The sequence below is a fragment of the Podarcis liolepis genome (assembly GCF_965112155.1).
Source record: "Podarcis liolepis genome assembly, chromosome: 4".
Lineage (NCBI taxonomy): Eukaryota > Metazoa > Chordata > Lepidosauria > Squamata > Lacertidae > Podarcis > Podarcis liolepis.
Window position 1 is genome coordinate 18463130 of NC_139558.1, and position 14415 is coordinate 18477544.

General features: G+C 42.3%; 1 protein-coding gene across 1 annotated transcript; it reads left to right on the forward strand.

Annotated features, from left to right (window-relative positions):
* The first annotated feature begins 2799 nt into the window (after positions 1–2799).
* SLITRK6 (SLIT and NTRK like family member 6) lies at positions 2800–13755 on the forward strand. Its single transcript, XM_083500413.1, has 2 exons — positions 2800–3520; positions 10406–13755. The coding sequence occupies exon 2, from the start codon at positions 10416–10418 to the stop codon at positions 12939–12941; it is 2526 nt and encodes an 841-aa protein (XP_083356539.1). The 5' UTR covers positions 2800–3520; positions 10406–10415; the 3' UTR covers positions 12942–13755.
* The last annotated feature ends 660 nt before the right edge of the window (positions 13756–14415 follow it).

Here is a 14415-nt window from a genome sequence, read left to right on the forward strand (position 1 = left end):
TTTAATGTTTTCTTTCTACTGAATTTTCGTCTTGAGGGAATAAAATAATGAATCTGGATTTCTCAGTTCCAGCACCGGGGGAGACCTCTGATAACCTCAGCTTGCAGAGACTAGTAATGATTCCTTGAGCAGTTTCGCTACATGGATTGCAATTGCTTGAATACTTTCCCCCTGTTTGGCCACATTTGCCGCTGGATATATATGCAAAGTTTTACTTGAAGCCTCTGGCCTTCCTTGCGAAAAAGTATTATTGCTGGCCTTCACTGTTGGCAAGTAAATTATTTTGTGTAGTCGATTAGTTTAAGGCCTTTACCCGTGATTGTTTTCCCCCTTTTAGTTTTTGATCTGAATTTGGTAAGTGGAAAATTGACTTTGTGTGCTAATATAGCTGCCCAAGACTTGTTTCTCCTGCGGACGATAAATTTGCAGGTGAAACCCCATCAGTTTTTAAACATCATTAATTGGTCACATTGTATAGTAGGGGCAAGGAACCTGTGACCTCCCAGGCCTTCCTGGACTCTAGGTCCCTTCACCCCCAACCAGCATTGGCCATTAGTCAGATATTATGGGAGTTGTAGTCCAGCAATCTGTGGAGGGCCACAGGTCCCCCATACCTATTGTATGCTTTTATTACATAGATTTGGATGAATTTTTTTGAGATATCGAAACCTGTAAGCTGTAATCGAGCATCTGTAGGGAATAAATACTATATGTAGGAAAAGAACACCTCCAGAAAAGAAATTAAAAGCATACTTTTTTTTTTGCTGTACAGTAAGCGTGTATAAAATTTTTAATCTGTTTGCCAGTGCAATTTTCTGGTTTTGTGCAGATTAGTCATGTCCAAAGCCCATTCATTTTGGGGGCCTAATCCAGCCCTCTGGCTAGTTTTATCTGGCCCCTGTGGCAGTTTATTTATTGGGGTCAAATCCTTAAAAAAGCTCAACAACTTGCTTCAGATCAATGCTTCTGCACACACTTCTGAAGCACCCAAGAAATAGGAGCCAACAGCTAGGGGCTGAGGTCCTTCACACACACCTCAAATTGAGGGGGCCAGCCCCTCCCCCCAGTCGATGGGCATTGTCACTCAAATGGTGTGCATGTGATTAATTATGTGGGGCAGGGCTTACCTGCCCCCACCCCAATATTTTATTCAATCTGTGCACCCCTGAGTGGAGCAGTTTGGAGCCTGATTTCCCTCAGTTTAGCCAATTATCCCCATATCAGATAAACCCGAATTTAAAGGCGGAAAGCAGAAACTTTGGTGTTGTTTGAGGGTAATGGCATGCAAACTACATATATTAAATGGGAATGAAAATGGCTGCAGACACATAGTGAACTTCAATGTGGACAAGCCCTTACTATCTGAATCAAAGGCTGCAGTCCTAACCACACTTGCTAGGAAACAAGTCCCACTGAACGCAGGAGGGCCTACTTCTTTTCGAACATGCTCAGAACAGCGAAGACGCTCTGCTTATGTGGAAAGAAATGCCACTTTGCAAGTGAAACCTCTCACGGTTCATAGTTCTGCCATGATACCAACGCCCACACTTGCATTCTCGACACACTGTTACGCTTCGAGGAAGATGTCAGATTTGTGGCTCCTCCCCACACCAGTATCACCATCGTTTCTGGAGAGTGGGTGGTGCTAATGAGGGGAGGAGCCAAAACACGAGTTCCATGAATTCACACGTTTTTTTCTAACAGTGCAAGAAACAGCAGATCGCTAGCTGTTTCCATGCTGCCAGCATAATGAGAGAACCCAGCCTTAGATTTGAAGGTTTCATTTCATTGAGAACAAAAATAACTTCTGTTTCGTTTTTCTCCAAGTCCCCCCCCCCCTCCCCATATCCTTCAGAATAGACTACAGTCCAGGTGGTATAACCTGAAGCCACTGTGTTTCTCCAAAGGTTCCATTTGTTCTATTTCTGCCACACACTGCTGCTGTGGGTGCGGATTTCATTTCCTTATACACTGCCTACCTAGCGCTCCGAAAGTGGGGCTTCTACGAAGACTTGTGTTCTCTTACCAGAAGTAGCTGCCCTTGGCGCCACTTATAGGCACAGCACTACAACACGTCAGGGATTACAACTGCAAGGGGAAATTAAAGAGCCAGTTATTGGTTACCTTCTCCTCCTCAGTTCTTTCGACGGCTGGATGCTTCTGCCGCCAGTGCATTAAAGCAAGCGGGTTATGCTAACATTTGGAAAGCAGTCAATTAGAAATCAAGCTGATCCTCTCTGTAGCACAGGACACTGGGGGATTTCTGGAGAACAATTACTGCATTCTGCCTGCCTCTGTAAAAAACCCAGGATTGCTTCAGTCCAACCCATGAAAACACTCACACTTCTACACCAGTTAAACATCCCAGAAGATGAGACCAGAGGGCAGCATCTGTGGACCACTTATCACACTTTAGACAAAACCCTTCTCTCTATTGACAGGTAATCAGTCACAGAGAGTCTTCTTTTGCAGGGGAAAAATATTCTCTAGTCAATGACTGGACAATCTCTGAGCTTTTGCAACAGACCTTTGGATCAAGACTGGAACAAGAATGGCTCATTGATAAGGCTACCAAATGCTGTCGGAATATCCCTCCCTCCTTCCCAGAAATGACTATTTATTTTGCTTTCTATGAGAGATGGAGAAGTATTTTTCTTTTAGGAGCTTCAGGTGTTTTGCTTCTTTTTTAAGGGGGGGGGGAGTTAGGGTTAAAAAGGGGATAAAGGAGAAGAAGGTGAGATAATTTGCAGCAGCAGGAGGAGGAGCTGAGCTTTCCTAAGGTGGAGCTGCATGGATCTTGTATTAAATGACACTGGCAGATTAACGCTCCGCGATGGGGAAGGGCTTAAAGGCTGAGTCAAAAGCCAAGAAGTCTCTTTATTTACGCCTACTACCTCCCAGCCTCTGGCAATCTGACTAATAACAAACTGAGCTAACAAGAAAGACTCTCCGAAGGGAGAGAGAGGGGAGCGAAACACACAGAGAGAGCGTGCATCGCAGCAGTTTGGATCCTTAAAGCATCTAAAGATACATATTGCGTTTCTTGCAAAGCCAGGAGTGATCGCTGGAAGTCCTGCGGAGCGCTGGGTTTATTTACTGCATCCCGAAGCTCGCAAATGGTTAACTACGTGCAGAAAGTCAGCCTAGCTGGGAAGTCTGCTGTGAATTTTAATTGAGCAAAAGGGACAACTGTTTACAGGATGGAGTAGTGGGTTCTCTTGCTCCCTGGCGTCGTTCCCCCCCTCTCCACCTCCTGCAAGATTTCATATTTTTTTTAATTCCCCCCTCCTTCTGTCACTCTGCTCTCAGTCAAATATGATCTGTCCTGCTTCGGATCTAGGATTTTAACTTCAAGGAACTGCAGCCAGCCACGCTTGAGATCCCTGCAAAGAGAGACCTTAACCTAGGTTGGTGGGGGACTGGAAAGGACTCCTTTTTGGAGATAACAAGGAAGGGGATTGTACACGAAGAGCGACTCTGTTCATCGCCGGCTGTGTCAGTGGGTGTAGCTGCTGTACAGGTAAGGAGACTTTCGTTTAGGAATTAACTTAACCATAGCCAGGTTTTTTTTGCATTGTAAAAATCACCTTGGCTACCTATTCTGTTTCTCTCTCTCCCGCCCCACCAAACACATACACACAGAGAGAGTGAGCTAGTTTGAGGTGCTTATTTCCTGTTAGAGCAAATATTTGCTCAAAACTTATAGAATGGCACCTCAAGTGTTGCATAGGTCCTGGGGATATTTTGTGCATGGAAGGATCTTAAAAGAAATTGGCTGGCAGGGAAAGAGCGATTTAAGGAGTGGCATTTGCAGTGGCACACACGAAAAGGACTTTGCATACACCAAACCCTTAGATTCCTTCTGAGATCCTAGAGTAAACTGTAGTTGCCTGCAGAATTTGACAAAGGAGCACATAGCCATATTCAAGTGATCGTTCGTTAACCTGAGGCTTTGTAGTCCGTCATATCCACTTTCTACCAACTGTATAAGCATTAATTGAAACAAGAAATGTATTTGATTTCTGCTGTTTAAAATAGATGGATTTATTGCCTTCAATCTGTATGGAAACTTTGCCTTAGGGACACTCATTAATCAGTACTCCTGAAAATGCAAAAATGTGCAAAAAATCTACCAAGAGGCAGTGGAGGTGGGGTGTGTGTGTGTGTGTGGAGAAAACCTCTGGTGTTCCTTAGGTTTTCCCCAAACTCCCTCCTCCCTCCATGCTCAAAACGGAACCATTTATTTAAGGTAGTTTTTGAAAGCATCTATGGAATTAGAGCATTGGGAATGTAATGCTTCAACTAAGCAAGTGAATTAATAGGTACAAGGGACACTTCTCTGAAATGGGCAATATTAAGTAAGTTATACTCTTATGCCACTTTGGATATTTTGAAGTTTATATTTATAATATAAGGTTAGCAACCCCAAGGGGGCCATCTATGCAAGGATAAAACCATGTTTGATGGGGTAGAAGTTTTAAAATGTAAATAATATGTTAGCCAAAAATAGGCTTTTGTTTACAGTTGTGTTACTAGCAATGGCTTTTGAAGGCTGGGGATGAAGCGGACAGATGGAAAGACAAAATCTAAGATAGTGAGTTGATGTCTTCCAGGACTAGACAGAAGCTCCAAGAATCTATCTGCAGAGGGAGAAAAAACTGTGTGTGTGTGTGTGTGTGTGTGTGTATGAAAGAGAAAGAGACTTATTGCAATTTTACCCAGCCAAAGTATGACAATGATTAAGAGGCGAATGCCTTTCTAGCCGATTGCAAATTCTTTTAAACATTTGTGTTTCAGAAAAAAAACGTGGAAGGCTTTCATCTTCAGAAATGTATGTAAAGCGTCCTTCGATGCAATATGCACTTTAAATTAATGCATGTTGATTTACTTCTCTTAGTTTTGCCCAAGGACATCGTAACAAGTATGTTCAGTGTGCTCCGCCTGCTTAGCAGAAGAACAGTTAAGAGAAAATAAAAGTTGAATTAATGACCCAATTGCTTTGCTGAAGACAAGTGTTTACAAGAAGCTTTATTTGTGAAGTTAGGTTATCAAAAACAAAGCCTTGGGTACTAAAAGTGGAGAATACTTTGTTTTAATGGCTGGTATTAAACTAACTCCTTTGGTAAAACAGGATCTGCCTGCTGGGTCTTGTTCATCAGTCAGCAAGGTTGGTTGGGGTGAGGGTACTAAAGTTAAGGAGAAGCAGATATTTAGATTCTAGAGTGGAGCAAGAAACTTTTTTTGTTTGATCCAAAATATGTGTATTTATACCTTTATGGACAACACACACCCACAAACAAGAAAAAACCCACATCATTACTTGTAGGCCCATTCAAAATATTGGCATACTAGGATAGTTGCCTTTAAGACTGAAGCTGAAATGCTATATACAATTACTTTGGAATAAGCCCCACTGAACTCAATGGGACTTACATCTGAGTAGGCTTATATAGGATTTCACTGCGAGTTCCACTAGTTATGGGGACAATCTGATGGTCACCCATGCTCTCTGGCTTAATGCTTCTGAAATGAAGCTTATAGTCATGTTTAACAACATCATCAACAACAACAACAACAACAACAACAACAACAACAACTCAGAATTGCTACCTGTAGTTGAACAGACTGATCCTGCATATGTTTACTTGGAAGTGAATCCCTCCAAGCTAAATAATACTGCAGCCCTAAGAAAGACTCTAATGTTGGTAGCCTAATATAAGAGGATCAGAAAGGTCCATCAGCAGGGGACTTCTATTTGAGTAGGTTCATTGAGTTCAATGGGGCTTACACCCAGGTAATTAGGTTTGGGATTTTGGTCCAACATCCTCTTCTCCACAGTAGCCAACCAGATGCCTTGAGGACACCCACAAGCTAGGACTTGAAGGCAATATTCCTCTCCTATTACATCCTCATGGCACTTTACAGCAATATGCTGTAAAGCACAATCAGGTTAAAATCTGTTGCAAAATCTCCTTTATTGAATGGCACTAATTGCCCAAATGAGTGCAGGGAGGCAACACACGACTTCACAGTGGTTGAAGACATGACCTCAATCCTGGACTTGTGCATATGGATGTCAACACACAAATGCTTTGTAGAAAAAAATGAAGAAAAAGTTCAACTTCCGCATAAAGCACCTTTCTGGGTGGTTGCATGTTGAACTGAGTCTCTGAGCCAAATTGGATGTCATCTGTCAAAACTGCAACCCTTTTAGCCCCTTATTATAGGCTAGATTCATGGGCATCAATAGCACCACTTCAGAGAAGTCAAAGCTGCAATTGCATGCACACTTGTTTGGAAGGAAGCCCCATTGAAGTAACTGGAGTTTGCTTGTAAGTAAACATGCACAGAATTGCACTGGAAGGTGACTATTGCTCCCTGCCTTATAATAAGCAGTGTACCAAAACAGAGCTTGCCTAAATGTGTTTTGAAACATCCTTTCTGAAGCAGAAATTCTTTACTTGGGAAATATGGAACTATTTACTTTGTTAATACATTTCGAACAGATGACCCCATGTGAAACAAAAGGAGATACGCAAACATGACTAAGTAAACACATACAGATAAGTAAAGAATACGCCGTCTCAAGTCAAACTATATTAAAAGAACTGTGTTAGTACAACAATTAATTTCCCACATTTAAACGTGTTTAATAGAACATATCGCTCAGCAGCTCCACATTTCCAAAAATTGGTTCCTTTAAAGGCAATGCACATTTTGAATTCCATAGGAGGCAGTATCATCCATGTATATATAGCAATTCTGTGCCATATTTACCTTCGAGTGAAATTAATAATGTAGATGAAAATGTCTAATATATCCAGATCAGCATCTTGTTCACAGCTTGCTTGTCCCGTCTTTTCCCACTTTCTTCTTAGACTTATTTTCCTAGATGTACCTAAAATGCAAATACACACAAACAGCTGGAGGGCAAAAGTAAGAGATGATGCTTTAAAGTAAGGAGAAGTTATGCCTTGCAACAAAATGTTGCAGCGTGCCCCAGGTGTGTGTGTGTTACCTGTGGTGGGTGAGGGGCCCTCAAAGACCGCTGTCCTCGCTCTTTCTTCATGTGCAAAATTTAGGTAGCTTCAGAAACATTTGACAGCACAGCCAATCAGCATGCATGCATGCCAATGAAGCCTGGAGGTTGTGCAAGCAGTTTGGCCTGGGAGGGGGACTTGAGGGGGCAGGTGAGGTTGGACGATCTTTGGTGCATCTTCAGACATATAGGAGAATGCTGACCAGGAATCCACTCTAGCCCCAGCCCCACTTCTACCTCTGGCATACATTGTTAACCAGGGGCTATGTTTTGGGACTGCAGTGACTGTCTCTCAACACAGTCCACAGCCACACCCATCTGCATTAGGGATTTAATTGCAGGTTTTTGTTTCCGCCCTCAGCCCAGACTGGATCATGAGGATCAAAACAATGGAAAGCTGCTCTCTCAGCTGGTAATCTGTAGCAAGGGGTCTAGTGCCTCTGGACACCCCTGGATGGCTGTTGTAGACAACTTGGCGCCTGGCCTGCAGTATTCATCATATACCCTTGCCTGTACTACACTGTCTCTTAGTCATAGGTTCTCCTAACCTGCAGTATGGTAACAATAAACTGCATTTGCTTAGGAATTTGCATTAGCAGGACTACTGACACACACACACCTGCTCTCTTCTTTTTCCTGCTATCTTTTTGAGGGGTGTACGAAATCCTTGGTTGAGGGCCACTTTCAGCTTTGATCTTTTTCCTATAGATGGGCAGCCTAGAGACATTTTAAATAAGACTTCTCAACATGAACTAGGAAATAATCTGGCCCTACTGTTAGTCAAAGGGTAGCAACTGGTTCAGGCAGCAGGTGCTGGTTCTTCCTCTGAAAGCCCTAATCAGAGGGCAGTTTACAGTGTGAAAATGCAAAATACATAGCATAACAACTGCCACCACCGTACCCCCATGTATGTGCAACATGCCCCAACTTGGCCACATCTAAACTAGGATGATGCCCCGGATGCTGTGGAGAATGTGACCAGCATTTAAATAAGATCCAGCTGCCACTCCACTTGGCTTTTGTGTGTGGGCACCATATTGTCCTTTGCTTCAGGCAGCAAAACATGCTTGGCTGGCCTTGCCAGGAAACGATTTATCCAAATATAAGTTACGGTTCTCTCTGATCATTTTGCATCTGAATGCCCCTTCCTCCATCCTCTCTTGCTCATAGAAGAGAGGAATGGGGAAAAGGGAATGGAGGAAGAGACACAGGGATATAATTGCACACCTTCCACTCTTCCTCTTTATTCCTTCTATGCTCCTTGCCTTGTCTCTCAGCCAGCAGCTCCTGCCTGTTTGCTAGTTTTGAAGTCTCTTGAGCTGCTACAACCCCACCTTTTCCACTAGCCATGTTCTTCCAGCCTGCCATCCTATTCTGTTTTCTCCTCTCCTGGTTTTCTTTCCCACCTGATCCATTGTTACATGGATACTGGAACAGTTTCAGTCCTCACTGGGCTATTTTGGAGTCCCTCGTTTTTGTGTGTTTCCCTAAGTCTATTGATACCTCCGTCTTGTTTGTGGGTGATGCCATCTTCACCCCTGAACGTCACAAATGAAAGGGTGCATCACAAATAGGGAATGAATCAATTGACAGTTACGTCTGTGTAGACGTGTATAGGATTGCGCTGGGAGTGTCAGACACACAGCTGTAGCTGTATATGTGTTTTGTATTTAAGGAATGTGAATTATTCAATAAATGATTTCTGATATGCACAGCTCACCATGGTAGAACCATGTGGTGTATTTCAGATGAGATGCTGGACTATGACTGTCATTGTCCCTGTCCATTGGCCATGCTGGTGGGGCCGAAGAGAGTGGTAATCTAACTCTATAGAAAGTACCATGTTAGCTGCCACAGAAGTCAACAGAATGGGAAAGTAAGGGTACACAATTTAACTAGTTCTTTAGCCAAGACCAGACAAGACAGTCACCTTGCCATGTTGCAATGCTGGCATGGCAAGGAATCATGTCACAGGCTTCTCTCATATCAGTTTAGACTCTGACATTACTGGAACATGCTGCAACTGTCTTCATGCTGTAGAATGTAATGGACCCTTATAACCTTGCCAGGTGAATATTGGAGCTGTAGCAGGATTTACAATCCTTGAATCATTGTTAATCTCCACTAAGAGATGATTGGAGATGAAGAGTCACTTTGTAGTGGAAAGGGAGTCCTATGAATCCACGCAAGACTGAGGTGTTTATATGCAACTTTTTCTCTTTTCTGTGACTTCTTTTTCTTCTTGACCTAAATTCTACAAATAAAATGTTGCTACTCAACTGTTGGACGTGGGTGGCGCTGTGGGTTAAACCCCAGAGCCTAGGACATGCCTATCAGAAGGTTGGCGGTTCAAATCCCTGTGATGGGGTGAGCTCCCATTGCTTGGTCCCTGCTCCTGCCAACCTAGCAGTTCGAAAACACATCAAAGTGCAAGTAGATAAATAGGTACTGCTCCCGCAGGAAGGTAAATGGCATTTCCATGCACTGCTCTGGTTCGCCAGAAGCAGCTTAGTCATGCTGGCCACATGACCCGGAAGCTGTACGCCGGCTCCCTTGGCCAATAAAGCGAGATGAGTGCTGCAACCTCAGAGTCTTCCGCGGCTGGACCTAATGGTCAGGGTTCCCTTTACCTTTACCTTTACTCAACTGTTACTATGCTAAACGTTAAAATTGTTTGATCATTTGGATGTTTGGCATTCACTGTGACAATGCTGGGGGACAACATTCTTCCTTTGTTGTTTTCATCCAATTTCTAAATAAGTTTTTTTGCTCCAAAATAAATAGACAATTCAGTTTTTTTGTGGTCCATCTATGGTACAAGATATCAATTATCAGACATATACTTCTGGCAAATGGCGACTTGTAACTCTTCCTTTCCACGGAGCAGAGGTGTAGCCAATTTCTTAAGCCTGAAGGACATATACTATACCACTCCACTGTTTGGGTCATTCACACTCCTCAAGGAAGAACTATGGTAGTTATGAAGAAAAGAGGGTAATATAATACTTATTAACACCAACACTCATTCAGAATAGTTGGGTGAAGTTTAGTCACCCCACCTTAGGAAAAGAAAGTTGCTTATCCAATAAGCAGAGAACACAGTGGTGTCCAGAAATGTTACTCTGCAGAACTGGGCAAATTTAACTTGGGAATTGGATGCACTCAGTGGTCAACCAGTTGACCATTTTCATCTTAGAGAATTACTATAATGTTTCAATTGATAGGAGTTGCTACTTCAGTGGGTGGTTTATATATTGGAGCATGTGGGCAGGCAAGCGGGGGGGGGGGGAGGTCCTCCAATGTTGTGATGATCACCTTTTAAAAAATAAATAAAAATGAGGTATATATCTGTATTGTATTTTGCAGAAGCTGTTGGATGACCATGAAGCTCTGGATAATTACGTTAAGTTTGATGGGGGTTGCTTGTGATGTACTACAGTCCAAACCAGCTTTACCTTCAACTATTGGCTCTTGTGATATGCTGTGTTCCTGTGAGGAAAAGGATGGTGTCTTTAATATAAACTGCGAAGAAAGAGGCATCAAGGAGTTATCTCAAGTACATGTTCCACCATCCCGGCCTTTCCACCTTAGTCTTCTCAACAACAGTTTGACCATGTTACATGTGAATGACTTCTCCAGCTTCATCAACGCTCTCTCACTCCATCTTGGATTTAACTACATTGTAGACATTGAACCAGGAGCATTTAATGGACTAAGTCTCCTTAAGCAACTTCATATCAATCACAACTCGTTAGAAGTACTTAAAGAAGACACATTCCATGGGCTGGAGAACTTGGAATTCCTTCAAGCTGACAACAATTTCATCACAATAATTGAATCAAGTGCCTTCAGCAAGCTCAACAGGCTAAAGGTGCTCATTTTAAATGACAATGCCATTGAGTTTCTTCCTTCCAACGTATTTCGCTTTGTGCCATTAACTCACTTGGATCTTCGTGGGAACCAGCTGCAGACTCTACCTTATGTTGGTTTTTTAGAACATATTGGTAGAATTCTAGACCTTCAGTTGGAAGATAACAAATGGGTCTGCAATTGTGACCTGGTGGAGTTGAAAGCTTGGTTAGAAAACATGCCTCCTCAGTCCATAATAGGTGATGTTGTATGCCACAGCCCTCCTATTTTGAAAGGCAGCATTTTAAGCAGATTAAAAAAAGAATCCCTATGTCCCACTCACCCTACAAATGATCTTGATGCCCCATCAGGGTCCTTACCATTGGTGGTTACCACGTCAATAAGTGATAGTCACTACTCAACCAAGGTAATACCTATTTTTAGGGTTCCTACCAGGGAAACTGCTTTAACACTTCATGTAACAAAGCCAGCTACTCTGCTTCCTGGTGTATATTGTCCGATCCCTTGTCAGTGCACTAGCAATATCCTTTCAGGGATTTTAATGCAATGCCAAGAACAAAACATTGAAAGCCTGTCAGATTTAGGACCTCCTCCTCCAAATCCTAAAAAGCTAATACTAGCTGGAAATATAATTCAGACATTACTGAAATCAGACCTTGTAGACTATGGCAGCCTAGACTTGCTTCACTTGGGAAGCAACCGTATTGAAATACTAGAAGAAGGATCCTTCCTCAATCTCACCAGATTGCAAAAATTATATCTCAATGGGAATCATCTCACCAAGCTGAGTCGGAATTTATTTTTAGGCTTGCAGCGCCTTGAGTATTTGTATCTTGAATATAATTTCATCAAGGAGGTTTTACCAGGGACGTTTCATCCCATGCCTAAACTAAAGGTCCTTTATTTAAATAATAACCTTCTTCAGACTTTGCCAGCCCACATTTTTTCTGGAGTTCCTCTAGCCAGGCTAAATCTGAAAACCAACCAGTTTGCACATTTGCCTGTAGGGAATGTCTTAGATGATCTGGATTTACTTGTACAACTTGAGCTGGAAGACAACCCTTGGGATTGTACTTGTGACTCAGTTGGGCTGCAGCAATGGATACAAAAGCTGAACAGAAACACAATGACGGGCGACATTTTCTGCACATCTCCAAGGCATTTAGCTAAAAAGAAACTGAAATCTCTGAATAGTGACGTACTATGTCCCGGAATAAACAGCCCACCTTCTGCAACTCATGCTAGCTTCATAGTTGTCACCACGTCACCAACCACCACCAATACGGCAGACACTATTCTGCGATCACTTACCGATGCAATTCCTCTTTCAGTTTTAATCCTGGGGCTTTTGATAGTCTTTGTAACCATCATTTTTTGCGCAGCTGGTATTGTCGTCCTTGTCCTACACCGGCGGAGAAGGTACAAAAAGAAGCATGCAGATGAACAGATGCGGGACAACAGCCCAGTGCAGCTTCAGTACAGCATGTATGGTCACAAAACAACACATCACACCACTGAGCGCCCGGCCACAAGCTTGTATGAGCAACGTATGCTCAGCCCCATGGTGCAAGTTTATCGAAGCCCATCTTTCAGCCCCAAATTTACAGACCATCAACAGGAGATGAATGACAAGGAGATGAATGATTCCAAACATCTCCGCAGAGGCCTCTTGGAGAGGGAGCACTCTTCCCCTCTGACGGGGTCAAATGTCAAATATAAAGCTACAGACCAATCGGCTGAGTTCCTTTCCTTCCAGGATGCCAGCTCCTTGTACAGGAACATTCTTGAGAAAGAAAGAGAACTTCAGCAACTGGGGATAACTGAGTATCTACGGAAAAACATAGCCCAGTTACACCCTGATATGGAGGTACACTATCCAGGAGCTCACGAGGAGCTAAAGCTAATGGAGACACTCATGTACTCCAGGCCAAGGAAAGTTTTACTAGAACAGACTAAAAACGAATATTTTGAACTCAAAGCCAACCTGCATGCTGAACCTGATTATCTGGAGGTCTTGGAACAGCAAACATAAAAGGGACCCTTTTTGAAGGATTAAGTCAAAAACTCTTCTATCTTAACTCGGAACTTGTAAATAAAAGTGCCTTATAATAATGTGTCGTCAATCAGAACTTTAAGCACAGTAGTAATCCGAGTTGAAAGAAACTCTCAGGGATAACTGTGTGAAGCCATGGGGAAGTTTGCAGGCTCTGTGTCTCATTCTCACATTAAATGTGAACTTTGGGCAACTGGATTCTGGGAGGAAGTTCAGCTGGCCATATTCCTCGAGACCTGCATGGCAATCCCTCATTTTTTTCGCTTAGAAAAGAAAGAAAAAAGCTTGAAGCATTGGTTACTTTTGTTCCCTGGACCTAGACACTAAATTTTCTTTAAAGTGCACCTATATACCTGGTTCCAAGAGGCTGGTGTATATTGGTTAGGAATTAGTTCACATGTATGAGTATTGTCTATGGATCGCACATGAGATTGCCACATAATAAATACAAGATAAATTATATGATTTTAAACAGATATTTAACTGTACAACCCCAAGGTCCGCCAATATTTAAGTACCTTTTATTTGGAATGTTATTTATATTTTAAAAAAACCTGTTAGAATATTCAGAAGGAGGGGGAAAGCTGTGTACATGTTTTATCTAGGCATCCTAAAAGACATACACAAAACTCTCTTTTTTGGTTACTTTCCCTAGTAGGCAATTTTAATTGTTATTTTGGACAGTCTTCAATATAATGCTGCTATAGAGTTTTGGGCACCATTGGTTGACACTCATACCTGAGGAAATTTGGAAAGCTACTGAGAATTTATTGTAAATATATTAGTAAATCAATGAGCTGGGTTATTATTATTATTATTATTATTATTATTATTATTATTTATATGATTGACTCCCGTTATGGTTGTGGATACTTCGGATGAAACATCAATTCACTGTGGTCAGTTAAATGTCACATGCAAATAAGTACACCAATGAGCAACAAGATCTTATTTGTGTATCTGTGTAAATACTCCATATTTGATACAATTACTCAGCAAAAGAGCTTTTATCAGGTCCGGTTTGAAAATGATACCAGGCACTTTAAGAAAGAGAGAAAAGTACATGTGCACGGTTTGCAACTTGTTTTAAAGCAAATCGCTGGAATCTATATTTACAACGTTAGCACTCCAGAATCTTGGGTCTGTGTCATGTTAACACTGAACATATAGTTGCCAGTGACTAAGCTGGGCCCCAGCCATTGATTTGTCCGCATGCTTAAGCATGCTTACATGAAAGCAAGTTCTGTCAGGCTGTTTCGGCTATTACACTGCAACTGTCCTGGGTTTTCTGCTGAGTATGCACTCGACAAGGAGGTACGATCAAGTCTAGCTCTCGGACGGCTACATCTGTGTTTTCACACACCCGTTTGTTGAATACGCAAGCCACATTTTCCGTGCACACTTATCCCCCACCCAACAACTCAGATGTAAACCTAAAAAAGCAAAAATAATA